The following is a 27,749-nucleotide window of genomic DNA, read 5'->3' on the forward strand; positions in this document are numbered from 1 at the left end:
GTGGTGGTGGTGGGGGTTCCGCACAGTTGGCCCAGGCGTAGGGTGGAGGGGGGGTGACAGTGTGATTTTTAACAAGATCCTCCTGTAAGGACAGCTGCCGCCACCCAGGAAGACGCTGCAAGGACACAGCAGGACAAACGCTGTCCCGCCGCCCAAAAATGGGGGGGGGGATTGGTCCTAATGTTCTGGAATGAATCCGTAGCACAGTCCAGCTTGAGTCACGCTGACACGGACGCGGGTTAAGCAACATCCCAACCTGTTTGCGACACATGGGGGGATGCATGTTTAGGGAGTCACGCCGCAGCCGGAAATGATTCCGAGCGGAGCAACGGATTAGTCATTGCGAAGCAGGAGAAGGAGCAGGAGAAGGAGCAGGAGAAGGATAATGATAGGAGTTTGCTTGAAGGCATCGCGAGGCAGAAAAAGGGCCGCCGCTTCTTTCTGCTGAGTAAGCAGACACTTTTTCCACTCTCGTTCTCTTCCACTCTCTAATTTTTGTCAACATTCCATGTATTTCTCCGTGGCTGCCGGGCTATAAATACCCCGCACGTCAGATTGGAAGAAGCTTTTTTTAGTGGCCTCATGGAAAAAGAGAAAGACGGCGGTGTGTGGGGTTGGGGTTTGGGTTTGGGGGGGGTAAATATAGGTGTATGGGGGGTAAAATGAGAGAAGGGTGGGAGAGCTTGGGGGGGTTTAGTTTAAATGAAACCAGGTGTGTTGTTGGACCAGGATGGATGGCGGTTTAGTGTGGGAGGGAGGGGCGGGGTCCAGGGGGGGGTCATGTGTGTGTGAATCTGTGAAGTTGTTGTTCTCCCGCCATTTGGATGGATTTTTTGGGATTTGGGCCACAGACCAGGAATTCGCATCTTAGACGTGGTGGTGGTGGCTGTGCAGGGGGCCGGCTTGGGGGGGGGTGGGGGTAAGAAGAGTGGGCGGTCCCAGCTTGCTCTCTTGTCTCAGGCTCGCTCGCCCCCCCTCCCTCCGCATGTGTTCAGCTGCTCCAGCTGTCTTCCGCTCACTCTCTCCCTCTCAGGGTGCCCCGCTCGGAGATCTAGGGACCACTTCCCTGACCAGTCCGGAGGTCCCACGCCAGGGTCCGCACCGTCTGAAGCCCACCGAGGACTTGTTGGTGAGTTCACATCCCGGCTGAGAAGCCGGAAAGAGGTGAGAGGATTTCGATGACTTGTGGGGTGGAAATGACGCGGCCCACGGGCGCTGTGCTCGGATCCGTAACGGAAGGGGGGGGACGTCGTCACGGGGACGCGGTCGCCATCTCAGCTTGACGGACAGGCGGATGGTCCAAGTCGGGGTGTACGACACAAACAGGTGTACTGGACTTAATACTGGACTTAATGAACCTAATTGTGTGACTTTTAGAACAGGAAGTGTGGGCATGCCTCCACATGTGACCGATGGCGGCGATGCGTTTGATGGCGAGGCCTTCAGTCGGTCACCGAGTTTCTTTTCCCAAACGGTATGAAAAAATACGACAATAATCTCGTAACGTTGGCGCTCCCAATAGAAGGCCTCGTGATGAAAGGTTGTCATCATCATCATCATCATGAATATTTATCTACTCACGGAGAGGGCGGCCATAACGTCACCTGATCTGTCCACCAGGAAGTCCAATCGGAGGTCAGCTTAGTTATAGCCCCGCTTGCTTCTAGTGTGGATGCAACAGAGGCCAGCACTCCTGATCCTGAAGGCCCTGGGAACATAGGAGATGAAACATGGCTGTAGAGAACCCCCCCACACACACACACTACTGGAAGCATTGCGGCCAAGAACCAAAGTGAACATAAACATAAAAGTTTGTAATGTAAGTCAATGCGTCTGGTGATGGTTAGGCCAGCAGAGAAGGCCTTGAAGGCCCTGACTGCAAACCACTGCACTTTAGCTTTGGGGAAAACTCGAAAAACATGGCCGCCGTCTATGCAGTCAACCAATTGTCCGTATGGCATTGAACATTTTTTTTGATGACGACAATATCTATTGTGTGTGTGTGCGCTAGCATGCTAGCATGTCCGACATAGCATTCTGATCAAAACCCTTAGGGGGCTTGGCTTGAGGGTTGGTCGGGTGGGGGGGGCTCAATAGTGGAATTATGGCGTAACACCTGTTGACAGTTTGATGGACGTTTCATTGTTTCGCTGGCCGACAGCAGGGGGCCTCGCTTGGCGTTGGGCCCGGGATGATAATAATCATAACAATAATAATGATAATAATAATAATAATAATGACCCACTTGGCAGGGTGTTCTGGAAGAGTAATCCCTGGAAAAGCCCCCCATTCCTCACCCCGCATCCAAGGGTGTCCCAGCTTTACCAGGGCCTCCGTGCACCCCGGCTTCTCCGTGTACGGCCGAGTAAGAGGAGGCGGGCCATCTCGCCGTGTGGACGTGCGTGGGTCCACGCGGGTCCACGTGTGGTCCCATGTGTGTTTTTCCAAGTCCACAGGTGGCCACTTGTGAAATAAGCCAGCTGACATTTTGCCTGTTAAATTGGTCCGGCTGCCAATTTAAAAATGGCCGTGCAGAGGTCGGGTCGCAGACGCTTATTGGATGAAAATAATGTCAAGCCCCTCCCAGAGTCCAAACGCACCCCGTGTGCACCGCTGTCCCTTATGTGATCCGTGAGGGGGGTTTCCCGGAAACTGATACTGTGGGAACGAGGACCGTGCCAGGGCATCCCAGCTGAGAAACGGCGCCCACATCCTCGCCACGGGCATTCCAGAGGTCCGCCGCCGCTTGATCTCCGGCGGTAGCGGGCCGACGCCCACGCAGTCCGTGACTGGACCCCAGACGGATGGTCACTTTGTTTTCGCTTCTCATTTCCGCCCCCGTCGGTCCCGAGAGGTCACGTATCACGTACCGCGGCCATCTGACTTCACGCCGCTATGCGTTAGCACGGAGGACATGTTTGTGCTGCTCCCCCCCTTCCCTCGCACGGCTCATAAATACCATGTGATGTCACGCTCCTGTCATGGGGTGGGGGGCGGGGGGGACCACGTCAGTCTGTGGCCTGCTCTTTGTCTTTTCAGACAGCCGGATTAGAACTTCCTGTCACACTTTCGAACCGATGGCTGAGGTGTGAAATCGTGTCTCGTGTACCCTCCGCGCGTCCCGTGTACCCTCCTCACGTCCCGTGTACCCTTCTCGCGTCCCGTGTACCCTCCTCGCGTCCCGTGTACCCTCCCCTCGCGTCCCGTGTACCCTCCCCTCGTCCCGTGTACCCTCCCCTCGTCCCGTGTACCCTCCCCTCGTCCCGTGTACCCTTCCCTCGTCCCGTGTACCCTCCCCTCGTCCCATGTACCCTCCTCGCGTCCCGTGTACCCTCTTCGTGTCCCGTGTACCCTCCTCGCGTCTCGTCTCCTCTACCCTCCTCGCATCCCGTGTACCCTCCTCGCGTCCCGTGTACCCTCCTCGCATCCCGTGTACCCTCCTCGCGTCCCGTGTACCCTCCTCGCGTCTCGTCTCCTCTACCCTCCTCGCATCCCGTGTACCCTCCTCACGTCCCGTGGACCCTCCTCGCGTCCCATGACCCCCCTAGTGGACATCTGCCATCACTACAACAACTGATACTCTTGATGTCATGGAGGCAAAGTAACAGGATAGATGTTATTGTACATCATCCAGTATAGTACTATGTTGTGTACTGTTCTTCACTCATGATTGACAGCTGCTACATCAGCCTGAGAAAACTGTTCAACTAAAAAAAATAACCAGTGTAGAAACAAAGTAGAATTTTTTATGTTAGATTTTTATCTATTTGGTATATATATATATATATATATATATATATATATATATATATATATATATATATATATATATATATATATATATATATATATATATGAATGTGAATAATTGTAATAATATAGTTGATGGTGTTATATTTATAAAGAAATAGTGATATTTCAAAGTGAAATTCATGCTTGGAATTTTCACAAAAAGCTGCTTTTCTTCCTTTTGTAGTGGGGAACTGATATTTGCCTGAAACATGCCTACGTTCCTCTACTGGTTACTAAAGAACAGAAAAGGGTAAAGATGAAAGACGGGAGTCTAATCTTTCCTTTTTGTAGCGTCCATGTAGCCATAGAACACAATAATAATAATCATAATAATCATTTAGAAAATTAGAGTTATTATTATTATTATTTTTTTGTAACAGTAGTAGTAGTACCAAATAAAGCCAAATATTCCCCAAATAAAGACTTGACGATGACGGTGTAGCGTGTGCAGCGTACCAAACACGGTGACACGGGCTAAGAGTTAGTTTGAAAGACTGAATCACCATTGAGAGTTTAGACGTACTCCCACCGTGACTCAGCGGAAGGCCGAGGGAAGCCATTATTCCGGGGGCTGGCGTTCCCGCCAGCTTCCAGACACAGAGGGCTTTCTGTAACAAGTATTCCTGTGATGCTACATCACCCATGTTTATGTTCTCCTACCTGGCACGGCAGGAGAACAGGACGCGAGCGTGTTGCTGCTTACGATCAAGGCCGTACTGTTTGTTGGAGTCCCAGCTGCCTCGCTTATGATGGACTACTTTTAGTGGCTTTGCTGGGTTTGATTCCCTTGGTCGGCTTATGTAGTAAACGGCAGTAAAGTCCATGATGGCGTCCTGGGGGGCTATTTGTAATGTTTATGTTTCTTTCTCTCCCCAGATGCTCATTGGCTGCCCCGAGTCACCTGATCCCAGCTGCGTGTGTGTTATTGTCTCCCGTCCATTAGCGTACTAGCATGCAGGGGGTGTGTGTGTCTATCTTGTGCGTGTGCGTGCTCCTCCATCGTGCTACTTCACAGCCGCCCCAAGAAAGTGACACCTACACGGTATGGGTGGCTCGCTTGTGTCCGTGTCTACGTCCCGTGGGTCGCCTTGCTTCCTTCCTCACTAACTCCTCAGGGTTCGGGTGCTTCCTTCCTCACTAAGTCGTGAAGTAGGGTGCTTCCTTCCTCACTAACTCATGAAGTAGGGTGCTTCCTTCCTCACTAACTCGTAAAGGTTAGGGTGCTTCCTTCTTCACTAAGTCGTGAAGAAGGGTGCTTCCTTTCTCACTAACTCGTAAAGATTAGGGTGCTTCCTTCCTCACTAACTCCTCAGGGTTGGGGTGCTTCCTTCCTCACTAACTCATGAAGTAGGGTGCTTCCTTCCTCACTAAGTCGTGAAGTAGGATGCTTCCTTCCTCACTAACTCGTAAAGGTTAGGGTGCTTCCTTCCTCACTAACTCATGAAGTAGGGTGCTTCCTTCCTCACTAACTCGTGAAGTAGGATGCTTCCTTCCTCACTAACTCGTAAAGGTTAGGGTGCTTCCTTCCTCACTAAGTCGTGAAGAAGGGTGCTTCCTTCTTCACCAACTCCTGAGGGTTAGGGTGCTTCCTTCCTCACTAACTCGTGAAGTAGGATGCTTCCTTCCTCACTAACTCCTGAGGGTTAGGGTGCTTCCTTCCTCACTAACTCCTGAGGGTTAGGGTGCTTCCTTCCTCACTGAGTCATGAAGTAGGGTGCTTCCTTCCTCACTGAGTCATGAAGTAGGGTGCTTCCTTCCTCACTAACTCGTGAAGGTTAGGGTGCTTCCTTCCTCACTAACTTGTGAAGTAGGGTGCTTCCTTCCTCACTAACTTGTGAAGTAGGGTGCTTCCTTCCTCACTAAGTCGTGAAGTAGGGTGCTTCCTTCCTCACTAAGTCGTGAAGTAGGGTGCTTCCTTCCTCACTAACTCGTGAAGTAGGATGCTTCCTTCCTCACTAACTCGTAAAAGTTAAGGTGCTTCCTTCCTCACTAAGTCGTGAAGAAGGGTGCTTCCTTCCTCTAACTCCTGAGGGTTAGGGTGCTTCCTTCCTCACTAACTCCTGAGGGTTAGGGTGCTTCCTTCCTCACTAACTTGTGAGGATTAGGGTGCTTCCTTCCTCACTAACTCGTGAAGTAGGATGCTTCCTTCCTCACTAACTCGTGAAGTAGGGTTCTTCCTTCCTCACTAACTCGTGAAGTAGGGTTCTTCCTTCCTCACTAACTCGTGAAGTAGGGTGCTTCCTTCCTCACTAACTCGTGAAATAGGGTGCTTCCTTCCTCACTAACTCGTGAAATAGGGTGCTTCCTTCCTCACTATCTCATGAAATAGGGTGCTTCCTTCCTCACTAAGTCGTGAAGTAGGGTGCTTCCTTCCTCACTAAGTCGTGAAGTAGGGTGCTTCCTTCCTCACTAAGTCGTGAAGTAGGGTGCTTCCTTCCTCACTAACTTGTGAAGTAGGGTGCTTCCTTCCTCACTAACTTGTGAAGTAGGGTGCTTCCTTCCTCACTAACTTGTGAAGGTTAGGGTGCTTCCTTCCTCACTAAGTCGTGAAGAAGGGTGCTTCCTTCCTCACTAACTCCTGAGGGTTAGGGTGCTTCCTTCCTCACTAACTTGTGAAGGTTAGGGTGCTTCCTTCCTCACTAACTTGTGAAGTAGGGTGCTTCCTTCCTCACTAACTTGTGAAGTAGGGTGCTTCCTTCCTCACTAACTTGTGAGGATTAGGGTGCTTCCTTCCTCACTAAGTCGTGAAGTAGGGTGCTTCCTTCCTCACTAACTCGTGAAGTAGGGTGCTTCCTTCCTCACTAACTCATGAAGTAGGGTGCTTCCTTCCTCACTAACTTGTGAAGGTTAGGGTGCTTCCTTCCTCACTAAGTTGTGAAGTAGGATGCTTCCTTCCTCACTAACTTGTGAAGGTTAGGGTGCTTCCTTCCTCACTAACTTGTGAAGTAGGGTGCTTCCTTCCTCACTAACTCCTGAGGGTTAGGGTGCTTCCTTCCTCACTGAGTCATGAAGTAGGGTGCTTCCTTCCTCACTAACTCGTGAAGGTGAGGGTGCTTCCTTCTTCACTAACTCGTAAAGGTTAGGGTGCTTCCTTCCTCACTAACTTGTGAAGTAGGGAGCTTCCTTCCTCACTAACTTGTGAAGGTTAGGGTGCTTCCTTCTTCACTAAGTCGTAAAGGTTAGGGTGCTTCCTTCCTCACTAAGTCGTAAAGGTTAGGGTGCTTCCTTCTTCACTAACTCGCGAAGGTTAGGGTGCTTCCCTCCTCACTAAGTCGTAAAGGTTAGGGTGCTTCCTTCCTCACTAACTCCTGAGTGTTAGGGTGCTTCCTTCCTCACTAACTGGTGAAGTAGGGTGCTTCCTTCCTCACTAACTACTGTGATTTTGTGAACCCTTCATGAACCCTTCATGAACCCTTTGGACATTTGGCCTCTACATTTGACAAACCCCAAGTAGAAATAATAAAATAAGACTAAAATAGTTTAAGGATACAACATTTCAACTAAATGTTCCATGCCATGAATGTGCCTGCTGGGTTTGGCTGAGCGTATAATAATAGAGATACTTATTTTTTATTTATACTCAGTGTATATTATATTCAGTGTATTATTATACAGTAAGCTCCTCCACATTGCGCTGCCATTATCGCTCCCTCCTTTATCTCTGGTGAGGGTAAGCAGCATAGATGATGGATGGATAAATGAGGCCGTGTGCTGGTAGACTATACTATAGGTCTATTATGATATGTGGCCACTAGGTGGCAGTACTGACACATGAGATTACATCTGTGATGAGTGGATACTGTCATTAGACGTGAGAGTAAGTCCAAATATTATGGGAATAAAGTCATAATTACCAGTCAGGTTTTTGTCTCCCCCTCATGGCGACTACTAGTACTAGCATGGAGTCCTAACGTCCCTGACGTTTGTTTACCAGTGAGCTCAGGGACATTACCACAGGCCACAGGAGGGAAAAGGAGCACTTGGTTTGCTCACCCACACAGTGTGGGCATCTTGCCTCATTGCTGCATGTTTTTTTTTAAATAATCTGAAGTCCGTTTTCATCTTAATGTGAGATTTGAACGTAGCGTATCTTCACCATCATCATCATCATCATGTCCTCCTTTGTTGGCTTGCCTGCAGGAATGCACAGATGGCTACCACTGGGACCCCCACACGGAGCACTGCAAAGGTGACGCTGGTCACATGACTTCTGTCTACGTCTGTGTTTTTATGACGTCATGTGACATGTCCTCCGCCCCCCCCCCCCCCCCTCCCATCAGATATAAACGAGTGCGAGACCATCCCGGATGCCTGCAAGGGGGAGATGAAGTGCTTCAACCATTATGGAGGCTACCTGTGTCTCCCCCGCTCCGCCTCGGTCATCCCGGCCCCCGAGCCCCCCATCGCGCCCACCGAGGCCTTCAACCCCTGTCCTCTGGGCTACGAGCCGCAGGGAGACAGCTGCGTGGGTGGGTGTGCGCGGGGGGGCATGGCGGACATGTTAGGGAGGGGGACAGGTGGCTAAACGAGGGGGAGGGACGGAGGGGGGAATTGGACACGAGGACAGCTGCCGTGTCCAAGCCACACTTCAACATGACGACACCCCCCCCCCCCCAGCTGCGGGGCGCACCATAACAACATTCCTGTGTCTCCTCTGTCACATGACCCAGACGTGGACGAGTGCGAGCGCGACGAGCACGACTGCCAGCCCAGCCAGCAGTGCATCAACACCCTGGGGGCCTTCAGCTGCCAGTGCCCCGACGGCTACCGCAAGGTCGGCACCGAGTGCATCGGTGAGGAACGGCCGCGCCTCGCTCTTTTTTATGTCTCTTGAACTCAGCACACACGCCCGTCTGAAGATATTGTTTTCATTGACTACGGTAATATTTTTAACGTAATTACCACATGCACGCCATGGTAGGCCGGACCTCTGACGCTCGTTCATACGGTGACCACCTGAACGCATCAACATCAGCGCCATTCCAACACCAAATATCTCCAACTCATAAACACCTCCTTGCTGTCACAGCGAGGTGCATTCAGGGACACGTATGTGTGGTGTGAATCAACAGAATTTAATTCCCCGTCTGTGTTCAGACATCGACGAGTGCAGGTACAGATACTGTCAGCATCGCTGCGTCAACGTTCCCGGTTCCTTCTCATGCCAGTGTGAGCCCGGATTCCAGCTAGCGGGAAACAACCGCTCGTGCGTGGGTGAGTAATAAGGCATTGTATTTCCGGAAGGACTCCCTAAACAATCCCGACCAAACGGAACGTCGACGGATCAATGGAATGTTGTTCTACATTGGTCGCTTCTGGAAAACCAACAATAGAAGATCTAGAATGACATTTGTACTTGATGGCAAAGCCATGACGAGCTAGCTATGTGATGACATGATAGCGACGCCATGGGAGTACGTAGTATCTCCCAGGTAAACAAACATGGCGGTGTACCATGGAGGATGTTTACGGTCATTACAGTCACCATTTCAGTACTCAAGCCCGAAGACATGGAGATGTTGGTAATGGAAATGGCTGCGGAGTTCCTTATCCTTATCCGTAAAGGGCCTTTACAGCCTTGTCGCTACCATGGAATACTGTCTAGAAGACATTATAGGACCAAGACATGACTTCCTGCGTACCGGCGGAATAGCATCCTTTTTCAAAATGCGTTTCTAGCATACTTTCAAGGTGTTCCTTCATCGCAGTCATCAGTGAAATGATCACTGCAAACAACGGAACTTTCCTCCTCCATTTTAGTCTTAAATTTTCCTCTTTTGGAAAAGAAAACAAACTTACAGTATGACTGGGATATGATGAACATCCAGCAGCAACACATCACTTTTGGTATTACTACTATTTGGATGAAGTCCAGCATCTACCTCCACAAATGTTTGTTTACTCGCCACCCTGATGACATCACTTCCAGAAACGGTGCTGACCAGCTAACGCTAGCTCATCATGGGTGGAACCATCAACTTTAAATGTCATTCTTGGTAATTTAACGTCGGCTTTCAATTAGTGAAGAATGTAGAGTATAATATCAAACTGTGTGAATCAATGTCCGCCATTTTCTTAGCGTGTGCTTGTCCGTGTGTCCATGGTAGACGTGAACGAGTGTGACATGGGGGCTCCCTGCTCTCAGAGATGCTACAACACATACGGCACCTTCCTGTGTCGCTGCGACCACGGATACGAGCTGGGCCCGGACGGCTTTGCTTGCAACGGTAAGACCTCGACCCGACGCCGACCCTTAACCCCGCCTCCATTTGAGTGACAAGGTGTCCGCTGTGACAGATGTGGACGAGTGCAGCTACTCCAGCTACCTGTGCCAGCATCAGTGCGTCAACGAGCCGGGAAAGTTCTCCTGCGTCTGCCCCGAGGGCTACCGGCTGCAAGGCACGCGACTCTGCCAGGGTGAGTGACCGCGCCCGCACACCGCCGCCGCCCCCCCTCAAACCCCCAGCCTCTGCAGCTGTCATTGTGTCCTTCACAGACGTCAATGAGTGCGAAACGGGCGAGCATCAGTGCACTGACACGCAGACCTGCGTCAATCTCCATGGCCGCTACCAGTGTGTGGACGCCAACCGCTGCCAGGACCCGTACGTGCAGGTGTCGGATAAGTAAGTCCACCTTCCTTTCCAACGTCACTTCTTATTTGGACTTTATTCCCATAACACTTTCACTTTCAGATTACAATATTACAAATCTTACCCAGCACCATTTCCAAAATATGGAAATGTTATTTGGTTCTGATATTACATCATATTTATTTTCTGTAGTATTTTCAGCTCAGTGCTACTAAAATGATATTATTTCCCCCCCGCAATATTACAAATTTACTCTCATCAAATTGCAATACCCCTTCATCTTAATTATATCTATTTTTTGTTTTTATTTACATTTCTATTTTAAATTTATTTTTGCAAATTTTCAAATTTAAAAGTCAAATAAAATATGAATATATTATTTAAATAAATAAAATTAATAAATATATTAATACATAAATATTTAAATAAATAGATATTTATAATGTTAATAACAATAAATAAATAAATGTCAAATTTTGGTTTTTATTAATTTTTTGGGTGTTTTTCTGTATTATCACTTATAAAATAAATAAATCCAGGGTGTTAATAGTTTGGGCTGGATTTTTGCAACTTAGTATAAAGTACTTAAAACACATTAATCAATCAAACTACTTAGTTTTCTAAAGTACAGCTGAGTAAATGAGTGAAAACGTTACTGGGTCATTAGTGACGCTTTACTGCCCTCTGCTGGCTGACTTGAGAACTGCAGCTGTGATGGTTTTTATTCTCTCGTAGTCGCTGCGTGTGTCCCGCCACCAAGCCCGCCTGTCGAGACGTACCTTTCTCCATCGTGCACCGCTACATGAGCATCACCTCGGAGCGCTCCGTGCCCTCCGACATCTTCCAGATCCAGGCCACCAGCGTGTCCCCGGGGGCTTACAACACCTTCAGGATCCGCTCGGGCGACGACAACGGCGACTTCTACATCAGGGTGAGAAGGTCTTGCGTCCGTGATTCGTGGCCGCCGTGCTGACGTCCCTGCCGTTGTGTGTGCGCCCTCGCAGCAAATCAACAACATCAGCGCCATGCTGGTCCTGGCCCGTGCCGTCTCAGGACCCAGAGAGTACACGCTGGACCTGGAGATGGTGTCCGTCAACCCCCTGCTCAGCTACCAGGGCAGCTACCAGAGCAGCTCCGCCCTCAGACTCTCCATCTACATTGGGCCGTACACCTTTTAAAGGACGCGGCGGGAGGAAGGAAGAGGAAGATGAAAAAACTGTGACGCCAGGCCAGCTTATTAAGTGAAATATTACCACGTCTTCTTCGGTTTTAGTCGGCATCAGCCAGCGAAGAGCTGCTGGCTGCCGCTCTTCCACTGCTCCACCGCTCCGCTCCTGGCTTCGGGGCCCGTAACACACGTTGCCTTCTGGTGCACTACCACCACCCCCAACCCCCCCCCCCGTCCCGTCTCACCTCAGGGTGCACACGACCTTCACCGTTTCACCTCATAGGTTTGTCACGTTGTCTTTGTACTTTTTCAAACTACTATTAAACAATATACCATTTTACCCGTGTCCCTGAATGCACCTTCATTACTGCATGCCGCCTTCCTGTTGAAGGGGGTGGGGGCGTGCCTGCAGATCACATGGTTTGGATGCACGATTAAGCTGGGGTGTCACAAAGAAATAAGTTCATCACGCAGCAAACAAACACGAAGTGTCTGTTTCCCCCCCCTCCTATCGGGCAGGAAGAAAGTTCACTCTGGGCATCGGTAGGGCCATAGAACATAATCAATAATTAATAATCAGTTCCAAAAGGAGTAGGAAGAAACAAAGCGTATTAAATCCTACCCCCCCCATCTGTTATATTTGTTCACTTACTTGTGACTTGTGTTTTTTTAAATATAATACATGTACTTTTATGGGAATAATCATGTATTTGTGGTGTATATTTTCATGAAATACCACGATATACTATAATACAGTCATGTAATAATTTCTATTAATGCACCAAAATTACAGGAATATAAATTTTAAAAAGATCGGGGAACTCCTTTTAACCTTCAAGCGTCCTGTTCTTTCAACCACCATCCCCAAAACGGGAGGTGAGGAAAACCTTACCCCCTCCCCAACACACCTTCCATCTGTCCTCGCTAGGGGGGGTGATGACTCACAGCTCTCCCTTACGTAATCATGAGGCGCCGCGTGTGTCCGCCAGGGGGCGCCACATCCCAGAGATCTAAGCCTGCCTGCTTTTATAACATCCTGGTCATCCAGCCTACATTTCTATGCCTTCTTCATCAACACATACGTTTAAAAAAAAAATATTCAATAGGAGTAGTGGGCCACACGAACGTTACGTAACCTCGTCTGGCGTTGGCGTTAAGTGTGTTAGCGGGGTAGGCGGGCTGTGTGTGTGTGTGTGTGTGGCATCATTTCCTGTTGGCATAGAAAGTAGAGATGTGTTCGCGCGTGGGAATGCATACATGGTGTACATGTGAGTGTTTACATACGGTACAGTACAGAAGTATAGTACAGAGTATGGAGGGGGAGGGGCCACCTGCTGTGTTAGCATTCCCTTGTATGCACACGTTATAATGCTACACAGACGAGCAGAAACCGGTACTTACATCTCGTGCTCTTGACTCAAACCTTGGAAAGACATATTCCCATAGTCCCATTTTTTTTCTCCTCGCCTGGACTCAGGCGCAACTTCCTGTGATGACTTCCTGTGAAAGCCAGCGTCCAGAGCCATCCCAAACTTCAAAAAGCATCTTGAACAAAAAAAAATCACAAAATCAAATCAAGCTTGAGTGTGAAATGCTTTTTTTCTGGAAGTGCCTCATTACAAGGCAACACTTGATTAGCTTAGCAGCTAATTAAGTGTTAGCTTGCAGCTTTTTTGGACTGGGGTGAACACTGTGTCTTAGTTTCCCTTATCACGTCTACTCTACTGCGTAATAGGAGTCTAAAGGTGACTATAGGGGTGCTAATTCATGTCTAGAGGTCTCTAATAATGTCTTGTATGACATGTGATTGAGAGGAAGCAGGAAGTGTGTTTTGCACAGCCATGCCGTCACCTCAGGTTGACTTCTGGCTTTCAAAATCTGCGCACACACACACACACCTTGTTCTAATTTCATCATCGCTCCAAAAAAAAATAGTGTAGGGTCCCAAACCTGCAGCTTTTTGGACGGGGGTGAACACTGTGTCTTAGTTTCCCTTATTATGCCTACTCTACTGCGTAATAGGAGTCTAAAGGTGACTATAGGGGTGCTAATTCATGTCTAGAGGTCTCTAATAATGTCTTGTATGACATGTGATTGAGAGGAAGCAGGAAGTGTGTTTTGCACAGCCATGCCGTCACCTCAGGTTGACTTCTGGCTTTCAAAATCTGCGCGCACACACACACACACACACACACACACACACACACAGTCAGCTTTTCAGAGTTTTGCAAAAGTATTTCCATAAGGATGTGAAGTATGCTTGCTACCTTGGCTTCCTTAGATGTTATATAAAGGCCGTTACCAAGAAACAACAAAGCGTTGCTACGGTGCGGCTGCGGGGGCGAGCTGCCACGAAAGCCAAGTATATTACACAAGACTCTCAACCCCGACGAGAAGGTTGGTGAATGTAAAGGAGGGGTGTGAGCTGTTGCCCCCCCAAAGGTGGATCCAGAAGGAACCCGATGCAGGTGACATCTCACAAGGCTGGTGTGGAAGATCTCAGCCAGGCCGGGAACCGTCAAGACCTGGGGTAAATATGAAAAATATGCTGAAAGGTTAGAGTGTAGACAGTACACAGGATATTTCACCATAGCTACAAATGCATATGATTCATATCTTTTGTCTTCATTTCAACTTTCTTCTTCTCGTAGTTATGAGAATAATTCCCACGTAATTTGGATTGGATTCTCGTAACATTGTCACATTCGCCGCAAACTCATTTTCAAAAACAACTTAAAAAAATAATGAATATCTCCCTCATTATACTATTACTCATTTCCTAAGATGATTGACAGGAGAGACCAATGTCCGGTGGACGTTTCTTCTTCCCCTCTGGAGCCTTTTCTTCCAAATAAGAGAGAGCTGCTGCTAGAAGGTCTCTCACCATCCAACATGCTGTCGCCATGGCAACCCCTGCATCAGCACCACTGTGGCGACCGGGAGCGGGAGCGTCTGTGTCGGTATGTAACAGGACACGCCGTACGCGCCGCCATCTTTGCCGTCGCGCCGATGAAATCCTCCTCTGCTCCCACACACAAAAAAAAAAAACGACTTTGATAAAAGCTATGGCTCACATATGTGCATTTACGGCATGGCCACAGTGGAAGCCATGTGACTTCTCTTAGCCAATCAGTGGACAAAGGTCATGGAAACACTGACAATGTGGCTTATAAAATATTATATCATGCTTTTTATGAATAGAGTTCTTCAATTTGGCATATTTGGCTGTGTGCCCTGGGGTTGGGTGGACCCCGCCTCTCGCCCGAAGTCAGCTGGGATAGGCTCCAGCATACTCACACCCTAGTGAGGATATTTGATATTTCAATAGCATGGCTACTTGTTGCGCTTTTCCAGAGCCCTCCATGGCATCACGTGTGCCCGAATACGGTGCACCTTGCTGGGCCACAGCATGTGCCCCCCTCCCTCTATACTCTGGATGTTTAACTGCAGGAGAGGAGCAAAATGACGACAATCATTTTTAGCATGTAAAAGGATGTATCTGGTGTCCCTAATAAAGTGTCCTGCGAAGATGTCTTTCTAGCGTTCCATAAAACGCCAATGAAAAGAAGCCAAAGCCGTTTGAAAAGTCGCCATCCTTGACAGCGGTGCACGATGCCCCCACACTTTTGTGCAATATTTAGGGCGGCCATTGTGCCACTGCCACAGTCTAGCGACCTTGGGGAGACTCGACGCCACCAAAAACAAAACAAAGCGCCTTGTGCGGTGCGCCCTGGCTGCTAAAAATAGAGTGGTTATTGAAAAGCACAAAGAAAAGGTGCAAGGCTACAAGAGACAAGCCAGGAGGAGGAGGAGGAGGAGGAGGAGGAGGAGGAGGAGGGAGACGCTTCTTGTTCACAGCTTGCATCACTTTGCACTGTAGTGGATGAAAAAGTTCTACTCAACGCTGCAGCAACGTTTCACACCTCCTCACCACCGTGCACTTCTTTCATGAAGACCATTTCTCTGGGATCAACTTTGGGAGTCACGGCGACGAGGAAAACGTCTTCTTCTAAAGACCAGGGAGAAGAAAGTATCATCAGTTATACTGATTCTCAAGAATAATAAATGCATTTTAAAAATGCTCATGTATGATTTAAACAATCAATGTGAGAAATAAGAGAAAAAAGTAAAATAAAATATACAAAAATTATAATTTTTTTATATATTTATAAAAAATAAAATAAAATATAAAGTAATAGTTATGATAAAACATCTCTATAGTATGTAAAGCATAGAAATAGAAATAAATAGACATACTTAGTTCACATTTCATGAACAGTAAAATCTTTAAAAATATTATTAGCAAATAATACATGAATAAATCACTATTAGAGGTCTAAGATGTTGCTTTAAAGTTGTGCTATTGTCTCCAAAATATAAAAAAAAATAGAAATAGAAATAAATCAACATATTAAGTTCACATATCATGAACAGTAAGATCTTTAATAAATATTATTAGCAAATAATACAAGAATAAATCACTATTAGAGGTCTAAGATGTCGCTTTAAAGTTGTGCTATTGTCTCCAAAATATAAAAAAAAAATAGAAATAGAAATAAATCGACATATTAAATTCACATATCATGAACAGTAAGATCTTTAAAAAATATTATTAGCAAATAATACATGAATAAATCACTATTAGAGGTCTAAGATGGCGCTTTAAAGTCGTGCTATTGTCTCCAAAATATAAAAAAAATAGAAATAGAAATAAATAGACATATTTAGTTCACATTTCATGAACAGTAAAATCTTTAAAAATATTATTAGCAAATAATACATGAATAAATCACTATTAGAGGTCTAAGATGCCGCTTTAAAGTCGTGCTATTGTCTCCAAAATATAAAAAAAATAGAAATAGAAATAAATAGACATATTTAGTTCACATATCATGAACAGTAAGATCTTTAAAAAATATTATTGGCAAATAATACATGAATAAATCACTATTAGAGGTCTAAGATGTCGCTTTAAAGTTGTGCTATTGTCTCCAAAATATATAAAAAAAAAATAGAAATAAATAGACATATTAAGTTCACATATCATGAACAGTAAAATCTTTAAAAAATATTATTAGCAAATAATACATGAATAAATCACTATTAGAGGTCTAAGATGGCGCTTTAAAGTCGTGCTATTGTCTCCAAAATATAAAAAAAAATAGAAATAGAAATAAATAGACATATTTAGTTCACATATCATGAACAGTAAGATCTTTAAAAAATATTATTAGCAAATAATACATGAATAAATCACTATTAGAGGTCTAAGATGCCGCTTTGAAGTCGTGCTATTGTCTCCAAAATATAAAAAAAATAGAAATAGAAATAAATAGACATATTTAGTTCACATATCATGAACAGTAAGATCTTTAAAAAATATTATTGGCAAATAATACATGAATAAATCACTATTAGAGGTCTAAGATGTCGCTTTAATGTTGTGCTATTGTCTTCAAAATAAAAAAAATAGAAATAAATAGACATATTTAGTTCACATATCATGAACAGTAAGATCTTTAAAAAATATTATTAGCAAATAATACATGAATAAATCACTATTAGAGGTCTAAGATGCCGCTTTAAAGTCGTGCTATTGTCTCCAAAATATAAAAATAGAACATGGGTTGGCACCTTCCTATATGGATTGATCGGTGTGATCATTGATTTTGTGCCAGGAATTGAGCGGTCTGCGAGTAAATACTTCCACACCCAAATGATGTATCCGCCATCATTTGTACCGCTATAAGTAATTTTCTTATCATTGGAGGAATCTATAGCGGTATACCACTATATAAACATATCACCCACCCTCAGTTATGACTATTATCTGTCATTTTTCATGGATGGATACCAAGATAAGACGCGGTCCTTGTCATTTGCTGCAATAGCCGAGGGAGCGGATATGCATGTGAATGAAAGTATGTCATGTCTATTCACCTTTGTGTGTCTTTCTAAAGCCCATGCTATTTTGCTCCGGCTTGGATGTAGCAGTAGGAGGTGTTGCCAGGCGACAGATTAGCTCCTTCCTTTCTTGCAAGAAACAAAGTGCGGGCCTTGAACGTCTTGGTGTAAAAATAATCTGAGAAAGAAAAAGAGCACCTTGGAGGAAGGACGCCTATGAGCGTGTCTTTTCTATGCGACTTTGTCCCCCCCCGCCACGCCGGAGTGCTCCCAAAATAAAGCACTTGTCTTATTTCTGAGCTTGTTTTGCATGTTGGCTCGTCATGCTTGATCTGCAGCAACTTTGACAAGTGTCAGCTCAGGCTGCTGCTGCTGATGATGATGATGAGGATGATGATGATGACGATGTTGTGTCAATGCGAGGTGATGATGACTAAAGCCGTGCAGGAACAGGAACAGGAACACGCCGACCCATGGACAAATGTCTGTCTTGTGGTGCTGTGAAAGTCACACCTGGCGGCCGGCCGGCTGCACAACAAATCCACTGACATTCCGTACAGTCTGTGACCGGCACACCTTCCTCTCTAAACCCCCCCCCCCCCCCGGTGTGTATGTGTGTTCATGCAAGGCAGGAACACAGAGTCAGTGTGAATGAATGAGAGCCAATGAACATGGCAGCTAGCATAGGCGGTGAGAGCAGGAGTGCAAGCCATTGATGAGGTGATTGATTGCTTGATCGAGTGGAAGCATGAAGTGGATGTGATTTTGCCACCAAAAGCAGCCAGCAGATGACATTAAGTACATAAGGCAGCAGGAGTTAATGTCTAATGTGCAGGGGCGTCACTAGGTTCTGAGGACAGGGGGGCCTTAGCCACTGGAGATGCACAGGATATGAATGAATGTAGTAGATATTCCAAAAAATCTCCCCAAAAAACAAATAAGGAACAAAAACCGGGATATAACTTTTTCCCACTTTTGGACAGATTTAGTAGAGATACTCAATTGTTTTAGGCCACCATTAAATGTACACAAGTACACACAATCTACACTACAAAACCAGTGGACGGTGATCAATGATATAATAATCATTATTATATTATTCATTAGCCTATTATTGTTGCTATCATCATTATTCTTATTTTTAGTAGTAGGCTAGTATTAGCCTGCTTATTGGCTTGCTTATTAGCCTACTTTTGCTCTATTATATGAAATTTGTCAGAGATTTTGTTTGAAAAAAAAATCAATAAAAAATCAATAAACTATATCAAATTATTTAGAAGGGCTTACGAACATTTTAGGGGGGCTGCTTTTGCCCTAGAATATGAAATTTGTCAGAGATTTTTTTAGTAAAAAAAAAAATCAATAAAAAATCAATAAACAATATCAAATTATTTAGAAGGGCTTACGAACATTTTAGGGGGCCTGCTTTTGCCCTATAATATGAAATTTGTCAGAGATTTTTTTAGTAAAAAAAAAAAAAAGAAAAAAAAAACAATAAAAAATATGAAATTATTTTGGAGGGCTTATGAACATTTTAGGGGGCCTGCTTTTGCCTTTTTTGTATGCTTTGTGTGCCTTTTTTGGATAAAAAATGTAAAATCAATTAAAATTTTTTTTTTAATAAATTAAAAAATATAAAATTATTTAGGGGGGCTTATGATCATTTTAAGGCCCCCTAAAATAGGCCTAATGACGCCATTGCTAATGTCCAACATTTTTCCAGCAAGGCCCACCCACTGCAAAACCAAAGCCCTAAGCATGGCGGGATGCTACCAATACCAATCATATGGTTTCATAACACATTACAAAGTAATTTAAGTATTTCTAATGAGTGCTATTGGTCAAAAAATAGGCAATTACAAATAAAAAATAGTCATAATCAGTAAAAGGGGGTGACAACGTGATGTTTTTCATGGCTGTACCCCTGCTAATGGCTATTCCATGTAAAAAAAACTAACCATCAAACAACCTTCATTTAGACAAAAACACATTTCACTTACTTTCTGAAGACTTGTGAAACTTCCAGAAGCTGAGCAGTCTTCTTCACGGAGACTTTGTGTCTTTCTCCGCTGAGAAAAGCTGCTCTCGTCCGATGAATTCAATCATTTTTCGGGTTATTAGCTTAGCCGTGTTGACAGGCGAGTGCAGACTCATCCAGCGCTGAGTCGTACGTCAACGTCGCCGCCATATTAGATATGTCACGACGGCACTTCCATAAACCGCCTTTCTACAAAGAAATGTCAGTTAATTCATTTCGTTTATACATTCACACGTACCAATATACTTGGGAAACAGTTAGAGACTAAAACGCTGCATTTTATATTCTCACATTTATGGTGTTTCCCAATATACAATACTTTTACTCAACATTGACGCATCCAAAATGGCGACGACGTCGACGTATCACAGCCGGACGAACCCACTCCATGCTAGGGTCTATCTATGTGTGCTGAGCGTTAGCTGCCTCCAAAAGTCACCATACTCCACCGAGTGTTGTTCTTCAAACGCCGTATTCAAGCCTTTTAACGTGCTACCAACGCCAGGTACTTTTCGCGGTAGGGTTAGCAGTTAGCTTCCAGCGGCAGCCATGTTTGCCTTTGTTGTGTAGGAAGTGAGAGGACGAAGCCGCCAAAGATGTTAGTTAGGGCAAGACACAACACCGCATGGAAGAGTCGATGTGGGCTACAGTGTTGCTAGCAACAGGTGATCGGCGTTGAAAGGTATTTAATGGCATATGTCGATCATGTTTTTACAAAAATCGGTCGATATAATCGGTAGCCGATCTATCAGAGCATCCCTAACGGTTTTTTACATTTAAAGAAAAAAAACAGCGAAAAAAATTCAGTTTTTTTGCTAGCAGTGGCAAAATATACTACATTATTGTTATTTTTAACAACTATTTCAACTTCCATCGATCTTGTACATTAATAAACAACAACCGTGAATAAGGAGAGGAGGCGGCGGTTGAAACGCGGCCCTCTGCCCCCCCCCCAATGATGGCTCTCAATGGAAGACATTAGCATGACAAGCGCCAGGATGCTTCACTTGCAACAACAGCGTGGAGTGTTTGTCTGCATAAATCACTTCTACCATGCTTCACAAAATGACAGTGGCTGACCACTCATTAACCCCCCCAACCACCCCCACCCCCCTGCCCCCGACATCCTCACCTTTACACTCCAGCCTCCTCGTCCTCCTGTGTTGAGGATGAAGACTCGATGGCGCCACTTCCAACCGCATGACAGCTTCTCCCGTGTTCCTATGAAAGACGGCATGAATCACATGACCTTTGCTCCTCAAATTGTCACATGCAAACCAGAAATAGCACACAAGCTTTGCACGCTGACGTACTTAAGGACATCAATTGATCCTTCTATTGATGAAGGAGCGTGTGACGCGGCGCACAGAAATGCTAAAAAGGGAAAAGTGATGTCATGACCCGCCATGTTTGTGTTTCCCTTTTTGGAAACACTCATGCGTTGGTCTTTTCTTCTTTGCCGGCTTCTTTGTTTCAAACATGCTTAGCGAGGAACTCGAATTTTCATAAAGCTGCATATGAAACAAAGATATTATTATTATTGTTGTGAACATTATTACGCCCAAGAACTACGTTACTGGCGTATACGTAGTTAGCGAGCGAGTGCTAGCGACTAGCTTCAGACTCAGGCCGCTAGCCAAAAGTGACGCTACATAATGGAGCTTGTTGCTTCCTTTCCATGTTGCCATGTGACATCAACGCACCAAGACACGTTGACATGATATGACATGTTAGCATCAGCGTGCCTTTTTACTACACGCTCACAAAAACCTTGGAGCTCTTTGCCGCGTCCCATGGCGTGCATTAATTAGCTGCCTTTTTTTTTTACCTCTTCTTATATCTTTAGAACGCACAGAAAAAAGAAAGTGTGTTTTCCTATGACATGCTCACCACTTTGGAATAGGGAAATAAAAGCATAGCAGAATCATTACCAATAAAATATACATAAAAACACACATCCTAGCTCCAATATGTAATAATAATAACAATAAATAATAATAAAAATATGTATTTTTCCCTCCTAAGTGGTCTAAATAGCAGGGGGGGTGGCTCCAGGGGGGCGTCAGCAGGGGGCGCCGGTAAGCCAGCTAGAGATCCAGTAGATGGATAGGTACACGGATCTATTTTTAGAAACATCACATCTTCTCACGTGGGGAGAGACATGGCTGCCGCAGGATGCTGCATTCATTCATTCCTTTCTTCATTCACTCGGCAGCTGCCGAAAAATAGATAAGATCTGCTAGATAAGATCTGTTAGATAAGATCTGCTAGATAAACGGGCGGGTGTTGGTTCTAATGCTGTAATCTTTTACGACTGACCTCCATTCAAAATGAGACGTTCGATGTCGCCTGAAAAAAAAAAAAAAAAAACAAGCACCGTTCACTAACAAGCTCCGAGATGAATTGTAGTCAGACATTCTTCGACGCAACCTCCTCCTCCCCCTCCCCTTCCTGAGCTCGGTGACTCCGTTTACGTTTCTACGCTGGCTCCGCCCCTTACTCGGTTTTGTCCAAATCGGGCTTTTTGCGTCGCCGGAGCTCCCGATTTCATCCCGACGTCATCACCGGGGAGAGGGAAGAGCTGACGTCGGGCACAGTCACCGAGAGGAGAGGGAGGAAGGAGGGAGTAGGGAGGTGAGGAGGGAGGGAGGAGGGAGCTCCAGCATCCACTGATATGAGACATCTCTCTCATCCTCCTCCCTCCTTCTTCTTACGTCGGTGTTGGCGCGTCGGGGGCCCCCCTGGTCCCAAGCTATATAAGAGCCCTGCGAGCAGAGTCCCCGCTCAAACACATTCCCCGAATCCGGACTTCAGTGCTGAGAGACGCGGCGAGCACAGCCGCCCGTTCAGCCGCTCTCCATCCGGAGAGGAGAGGAGCTCCAGGAGAACCTTTCCCAAAATATCTGGAAAAAAAGAGCTGCGATGAAAGTCCAATAACATCACTTCCACAGATCGGCACCTGCGAGTGTGAAGTGGGATTGTCCTTCCTTTTCTCCATCCTCCGACCTGCACTGCAGCATCAAGCAAGCATGTACCGCTCGACCAAAGGAGCGTCCAAGGCTCGCCGGGACCAGATCAACGCCGAGATCCGGAACCTGAAGGACTTGTTGCCCATCTCGGACACGGACAAAGCCAGGCTGTCGTACCTGCACATCATGTCCCTTGCCTGCATGTACACCAGGAAATCCGTCTTCTTCACTTCACAGGGTAAGAGCACATCAACAAGTGTTCTTCAACACACACGGCGCTGTCCGTGGTGCTGAAACGCAGCGCGTATAGTACACTTGGTCTCTATCCGTGGTGCTGATGCGCTGCAGCCTGAAACCCAGCTGATTCTCCCCCCGTGTGTGTTTTTTGACCAAATCTAGAAGCGGGAAGCGCACCCGGAGAGCAGAGCGCGGGCTTCCTGTCTTTCCACGAGCTCGCCGACTTGATGCAGGCGCTGCCGGGCTTCCTGATGCTGCTCACAGGAGAGGGGAAGCTGCTCTACCTGTCCGACAGCGTCTCCGAGCACCTGGGCCACTCCATGGTGAGTCCACGCTCCTGATTAAAGATGCGTCGGAGCCGCCGCGCGCGCTTTTGCTTCATCCGGTGGGCTCGTCTGTCGCGTCAGGTGGATCTCGTGGCGCAGGGGGACAGCGTGTACGACATCATCGACGCCTCGGATCAGCTCGCCATGAGAAACAACCTGGCGAGATCCACCTCCCCTGAGACGGGTGAGAAGACGGGACGCTTTTGAAATGCGTCTTTGTGTTGCGTTCGAGTCCTGATGATCTTCTCTCCCATCCGCAGATCGCCTCTTCCGTTGTCGTTTCAACACCTCCAAGTCGGTGCGCAGGCAGAGCGCCGGGAACAAGCTGGTTCTGATCCGAGCTCGCTGCATTTCTGCTCCCTCCGTCTCGCCGACCGCCCCCGCCGCCGCCGCCGGCACCTACTGGTCCTCCAACCCGGTCTGGGTGTGCTTCTGCTCCCCTTTGGAGCCTCACCCCGCCCGCTCGGGGGCATCCGAGAGCGCGCCCGGCGCTCCTCAGGGGGACGCCAACCCGTTCCTGGCCTGTTTCCACTCGCAGCACGACCGCGACATGCGGCTGCAGGCTGCCCAGGACAGGTAGGTCGTGTAGCGTGACCTTTGATCTTTGGCGTTTGACGTTGACGTCACGAATGACCGCCCACTCTTTCCTGCAGCGTGAGCTCCTATCTGGGCTTTGATGTGGCAGCTTTACGGTCCTGCTCCTGGTACAGCCTCCTCCACCCGCAGGATCTGGCACATGCCTCCGCTCAACACCGTAGCCTGCGTAAGTGTGCCCGCACACACACACACACACACACACACACACACACACCGTGCCCACTGATGCCATGCTGAAAGAGAGAGAGAGAGAGAGAGAGGGAAAGCGAAAAGGGGGGGCGGATGATTAACGGGATTACTAACTCCTGCTGTGACTCACCAGTGCGAGAGGGAGGAGAGGGCCGAGCTGAAATGGTGGTGCGAGTGCAAGCCCGGGACCAGACGTGGGTTTGGATCTACATGGTCCTCCAGCTGCAGCCTGGCGAGATCCCCGTCAGCAGCAGCAACTACGTCATCAGGTACGCTCTGTTGCTATGGCGATCTGGCATCAGCACAACCCGGGAGGGAATGAAAACGCTATCTTAATAAAACGTGAAGTTCTGAGGTTAAAGTATGTTCCTTGATGTTCTATGCGAGGAACCGTATTGGGTTAAAAGTGATTTCGGTTAGAAGGCAGGAAAAGCAAACAATGAAAAAGGTTCGAGTCCTAACCCGCTTTGGTTCTGTCCCCCTCAGCGAGTCGGAGGCTTGGTCGGTGCGTCAGCAGCTGAGCTCCGAGCAGGGCCAGCTCAGTCTGGTTCTCAGCGCCGGGCCCTCGCAGCAGGAGGGCGTGGGCCTGCAGTCCCCAGACACCCTCTCCAGCCCAGACCAGGTCTTCACCCCGGGCAGCAGCGGCCTGTCCGGCCAGTCCTTCGACTTCAGCACGGCCGGCTGCAGCGTGGCTTCGTCCGACGAACGGGCCAGCTCGGCTGCCGAGGTGGCGCGCCTGGAGGGGGAGCCCCGATCCAGCATCTCCTCTCTGGAGGAGGAGGCCTTCTTCCAGCCGCCTCCCGTGCCCAGCCCCCCTGCGGCGCCGTCTCCCACTCCGGTCACGGTGGAGACGGTGTCCGACTTGGACTTTTTGACGCAGAACATCCTGATGCCGCCCTCCTTCGAACTTGACCCCCCGCTGCCCGCCCTGCCCCTGCCGCTGCCCCCCGTGCCCACCTCACAAGCTCAGCAGACCAAAGAGTTTGTGTGCACGCCGCCGTACACCCCCCACGTCGGAGGGGCCAGCTTCCCGTTCGGGGAACCCCTGTTCAGCTTCGACCCCACCGGTACCACTACGCCCCCGCCCTCTGCCACCACAGCCACCGCCACCACCTCCTTGGCCCCCTCCACGTCCCCCTCGGCCCCTCCGACCACCGCCTCCAGCCCGGCTCCCCCGACCACCCTGTCCGCCAAACTCCCACTCAGCCTCCCCACCACGGAACTCCTGTTCCCCGTGGAGCCCTGCTGCGGGGCCCTGTACGAGAAACTGCCCCCCACCCCAGACAGCCCCGGAGACGGCGACTGCACGGTGATGACCCTCCCCGAGGTTCGGGGTCCGCTCTATGTCGACGTGCCGCTGGGGCCTCTCCAGTGCCCCCCCGAGGGGCTCCTCACCCCGGAGGCGTCACCCGGGAAGCAGCCCTGCCTCTCCTTCTTCTCCGTGGAGAGAGAACGGGAGAAGGAAAGGGCGGAGATTTCCCTCCTGGCCCAGCACATCAGCTCCTTGGCGGAGGGATTCTACCTGGACCCGCTCCTGTCCAAGCTGTCCCCTCCGTCCATGTCCCCCTCGTCCTCGCCCCCTTCCCCCTTCCTGTCTTCTGCCGACACGGCCTATTCCATCCAAGTGCTTCGGGAGTTTTATCCCATCAAAGTGTGGCGAGGTCTGGACGTTCCCACGTTCCTGGAGGACGACGACTCTCTGTTTGAAGAGAGCATCCTGGAAAGCATCCTCCAAGACGTTCCTCCCAGCCCCCCCAGCCCAGTCTCCCCCCAGACCCCCGTGTGCTGGCACCAAGCCTCCCAGTTTGAGGGAGCGGGCCAATTCTGTAGCGTCCAATCGGCGCAAGCTAACTCCGCGGACGTGCGCGGGGAGACCACGACGGCCGAGGCCGACAGGGAGGAGGAGCCAGCGGAGGAAGCCATGGAGATCGAGGTGGCGTCATCTCCCATGTCCTCCTGCTCCTCCATACCGACTTCTCCTCCTTTGCTCCTCACCGCCTCGCCGGCACCCGCCGCCGTCTCCGCCGCCTCCTCCACACCGGTCGTCTCCCCCGCGCCTGCCGCCGTGTCCTGCGCTCAGTCCCTCCTGGAGGAACTGGCCGTGCTGGAGCCCATGTTTGGGGCAGGTGCCTCGATCGCCCCTGGTTTAGGGCAACAACCTGAGTTGTATCAACTCCAGTGTCATCCATCGCCGCAGTGCTTCCACGAAGGTGAGAACAGCCCCGCCCGTCTCCTCCTGGGGGAGGACAATGTCCTGACAATGCTGACTTTTGCCCTTTTCTTTGTCTTCCAGATGGGAGTGGAAGCATCCCTCCGTTCTAAAATAAGTCTGTGACTTACTTCATCAAGTATGGCATATTGTCATATTTTGTGGAGACACTTTTACTGCAAAGTAAAACATATTGAAGTGTATAAATATACATAATGTATATACAACTTAACGCCTCCATGTCTCCCGGGAACAAAAATGGCCTTCCTATTTTTGTTCAACCATGAAGCTGTATTCTACGACACCTGGTGCGACGTTTAAACTACACACAACAACAACAACAACAACATGGACGCCTGACTGACTGAGTCCTGAGTCCATGTGGTGCGGATTTGAGCTCTGAGCTTGTTAACTTGTTTAACTTACAGACATGCATTTGTATTCACTCGTAGTGAAAAATGGTTGTGGACATGACACAAAGAAAAAAAAAAAAAAAAAAAAAAAAAAGCCTGACTTCTCGCACTTTTTTGCCTGACGTGCAGCGACGCAAACTCAAAACTCAAATAAAAAGGTACGAGGACAGTCACCTGATAGATAGCACACTTCAAACGTTTGAATTTTGAGTTTGCGGCTTCAAACCTTCAACGTTCCATCCGTGTCTCCGTCCATCTGACCTTGTGTTGACCTTTGGTGATGTGCAACAAACAAACTGAGTGACGCATGTGAAGACTTTTCCACGGCGGACTCCCCTTTCCTCGTACTGTACATTGAGACTCTGAATGTGGACTCCGGGTTTTTTTTTTTTTTTTTGGGGGGGGGGGGGGGGGGGGGTGTTCGGTTTGAGCCGGATATTCTTGCAGCATCAATATTTGCAATGCTGGCAGCTTATAGCGGCTTCTGTACGCCCGCTTATCATCCAATGTGACATCACGACTCCGCTCGGAGGCAAGGGGGGGGGGGGGGGGGTGTGTGTGTTAATGGAGGCACAATCGACTTTGGCGCCGACGAGCGATTCTTCTTTTTTGAGAGGGGTTTGGGGTGCTACCCGCTACTATCGTTCACCAAGCGACGTACGGCTTGAGGACGGTACGATTCCTGCGGTGTCGACACGCTCACGTAGAGTTGTCTACGGTCAAGTAAAGGATTGATTCCTACGTTCTAGCTGTTAACGGCTAACTTAATATACTGTGTAAACTATTTTGTGTGTGTGTGTGTGAGACACTGGAGGACGCTAAGAGCATATTTTGCATCTTTTCAAGAAGGTTGTATGAAAAATGGATTTGTATGAAAATGTTTGTACATATGACATATTTCTATGGCTGAAATAGGACTATATACTTACAGAACGGACATTGTGGACCAGTGTTCTAATGGTGTTGCTTATAAGTGTATTTGATTGTCGACAAATGCATTTATAATAAAGTGCACTTAATGCGGCTCATGTGTCGTCACAGCGCAGCTTGCATCAGCACCGGCATCATCATCAGCATCATCAGCGGCGGTGGTGGTGGTGGTGGCGGCGCCCCAGCATCCTTCCCCACCTCCTCCCCTTTTCTTCCCCCGGAGCGCGTTTCGCTCAGCAACAGCACTGACGCACACGCATGACGAGACAGAATGAGACTCCATCTGACTCAGAGTGACGCACACGGAGCTTTGTGCGTACGAGCATGCGCACTCGCGTTCAAAAGCTTGGCCTCCCACCCATCATGATGATGATGAGGATGATGATG

At 48.0% G+C, this 27,749-nt stretch overlaps 3 protein-coding genes and 1 long non-coding RNA gene across 7 annotated transcripts in view; 2 read left to right on the top strand and 2 right to left on the bottom strand.

Annotated features, from left to right (window-relative positions):
• yif1a (Yip1 interacting factor homolog A (S. cerevisiae)) overlaps positions 1-2,217 on the bottom strand; it is a 35,241-nt gene extending 33,024 nt beyond the window's left edge. The window contains exon 1 of the mRNA XM_058065191.1: positions 1,605-2,217. The gene's annotated coding sequence lies outside the window, so the exon portion shown is untranslated. The remainder of the gene's footprint in view (positions 1-1,604) is intronic.
• Positions 56-11,898, top strand: efemp2a (EGF containing fibulin extracellular matrix protein 2a). 2 transcript variants are annotated; one of them, XM_058065189.1, is made up of 12 exons: positions 56-448; positions 1,034-1,164; positions 4,669-4,834; positions 7,933-7,981; positions 8,073-8,261; positions 8,463-8,585; positions 8,890-9,006; positions 9,900-10,019; positions 10,090-10,209; positions 10,289-10,415; positions 11,118-11,313; positions 11,387-11,898. In XM_058065189.1, exons 3-12 carry the CDS (start codon positions 4,745-4,747, stop codon positions 11,558-11,560), a joined length of 1,305 nt encoding a protein of 434 aa, XP_057921172.1. In that variant the 5' UTR covers positions 56-448; positions 1,034-1,164; positions 4,669-4,744; the 3' UTR covers positions 11,561-11,898. The 2 variants fall into 2 exon arrangements, with proteins under 2 accessions (XP_057921172.1, XP_057921171.1); XM_058065188.1 differs by having other exon boundaries at positions 57-448; positions 1,034-1,129.
• Positions 8,063-23,814, bottom strand: LOC131120095 (uncharacterized). 2 transcript variants are annotated; one of them, XR_009126658.1, is made up of 6 exons: positions 20,625-23,814; positions 19,455-19,681; positions 15,474-15,559; positions 14,435-14,572; positions 11,636-14,075; positions 8,063-11,553 (listed from the first exon to the last, which is right to left on the bottom strand). It is a non-coding gene; the product is annotated as an uncharacterized LOC131120095 (long non-coding RNA). The 2 variants fall into 2 exon arrangements; XR_009126657.1 differs by having other exon boundaries at positions 8,063-14,075.
• npas4a (neuronal PAS domain protein 4a) lies at positions 21,549-26,815 on the top strand. 2 transcript variants are annotated; one of them, XM_058065187.1, is made up of 8 exons: positions 21,558-22,699; positions 22,861-23,021; positions 23,106-23,208; positions 23,285-23,600; positions 23,678-23,787; positions 23,944-24,079; positions 24,297-26,020; positions 26,104-26,815. In XM_058065187.1, the coding sequence occupies exons 1-8, from the start codon at positions 22,522-22,524 to the stop codon at positions 26,130-26,132; spliced, it is 2,757 nt and encodes a 918-aa protein (XP_057921170.1). In that variant the 5' UTR covers positions 21,558-22,521; the 3' UTR covers positions 26,133-26,815. The 2 variants fall into 2 exon arrangements, with proteins under 2 accessions (XP_057921169.1, XP_057921170.1); XM_058065186.1 differs by having other exon boundaries at positions 21,549-22,699; positions 24,297-26,815.
• The last annotated feature ends 934 nt before the right edge of the window (positions 26,816-27,749 follow it).

Source organism: Doryrhamphus excisus, chromosome 2 (genome assembly GCF_030265055.1).
Source record: "Doryrhamphus excisus isolate RoL2022-K1 chromosome 2, RoL_Dexc_1.0, whole genome shotgun sequence".
NCBI classification, from domain to species: domain Eukaryota; kingdom Metazoa; phylum Chordata; class Actinopteri; order Syngnathiformes; family Syngnathidae; genus Doryrhamphus; species Doryrhamphus excisus.

Excerpts from the sequence above, each read along its gene's own strand:
- efemp2a (XM_058065189.1), top strand. The coding sequence starts at position 4,745 with ATGCAGGGGGTGTGTGTGTCTATCTTGTGCGTGTGCGTGCTCCTCCAT. Across the intron at positions 8,262-8,462 it reads GCAGGGAGACAGCTGCGTGG|ACGTGGACGAGTGCGAGCGC; the intron begins GTGGGTGTGCGC and ends CACATGACCCAG. Across the intron at positions 11,314-11,386 it reads ACGGCGACTTCTACATCAGG|CAAATCAACAACATCAGCGC; the intron begins GTGAGAAGGTCT and ends GCGCCCTCGCAG.
- npas4a (XM_058065186.1), top strand. The coding sequence starts at position 22,522 with ATGTACCGCTCGACCAAAGGAGCGTCCAAGGCTCGCCGGGACCAGATC. Across the intron at positions 23,601-23,677 it reads CTGCAGGCTGCCCAGGACAG|CGTGAGCTCCTATCTGGGCT; the intron begins GTAGGTCGTGTA and ends TCTTTCCTGCAG. Across the intron at positions 23,788-23,943 it reads CGCTCAACACCGTAGCCTGC|TGCGAGAGGGAGGAGAGGGC; the intron begins GTAAGTGTGCCC and ends GTGACTCACCAG.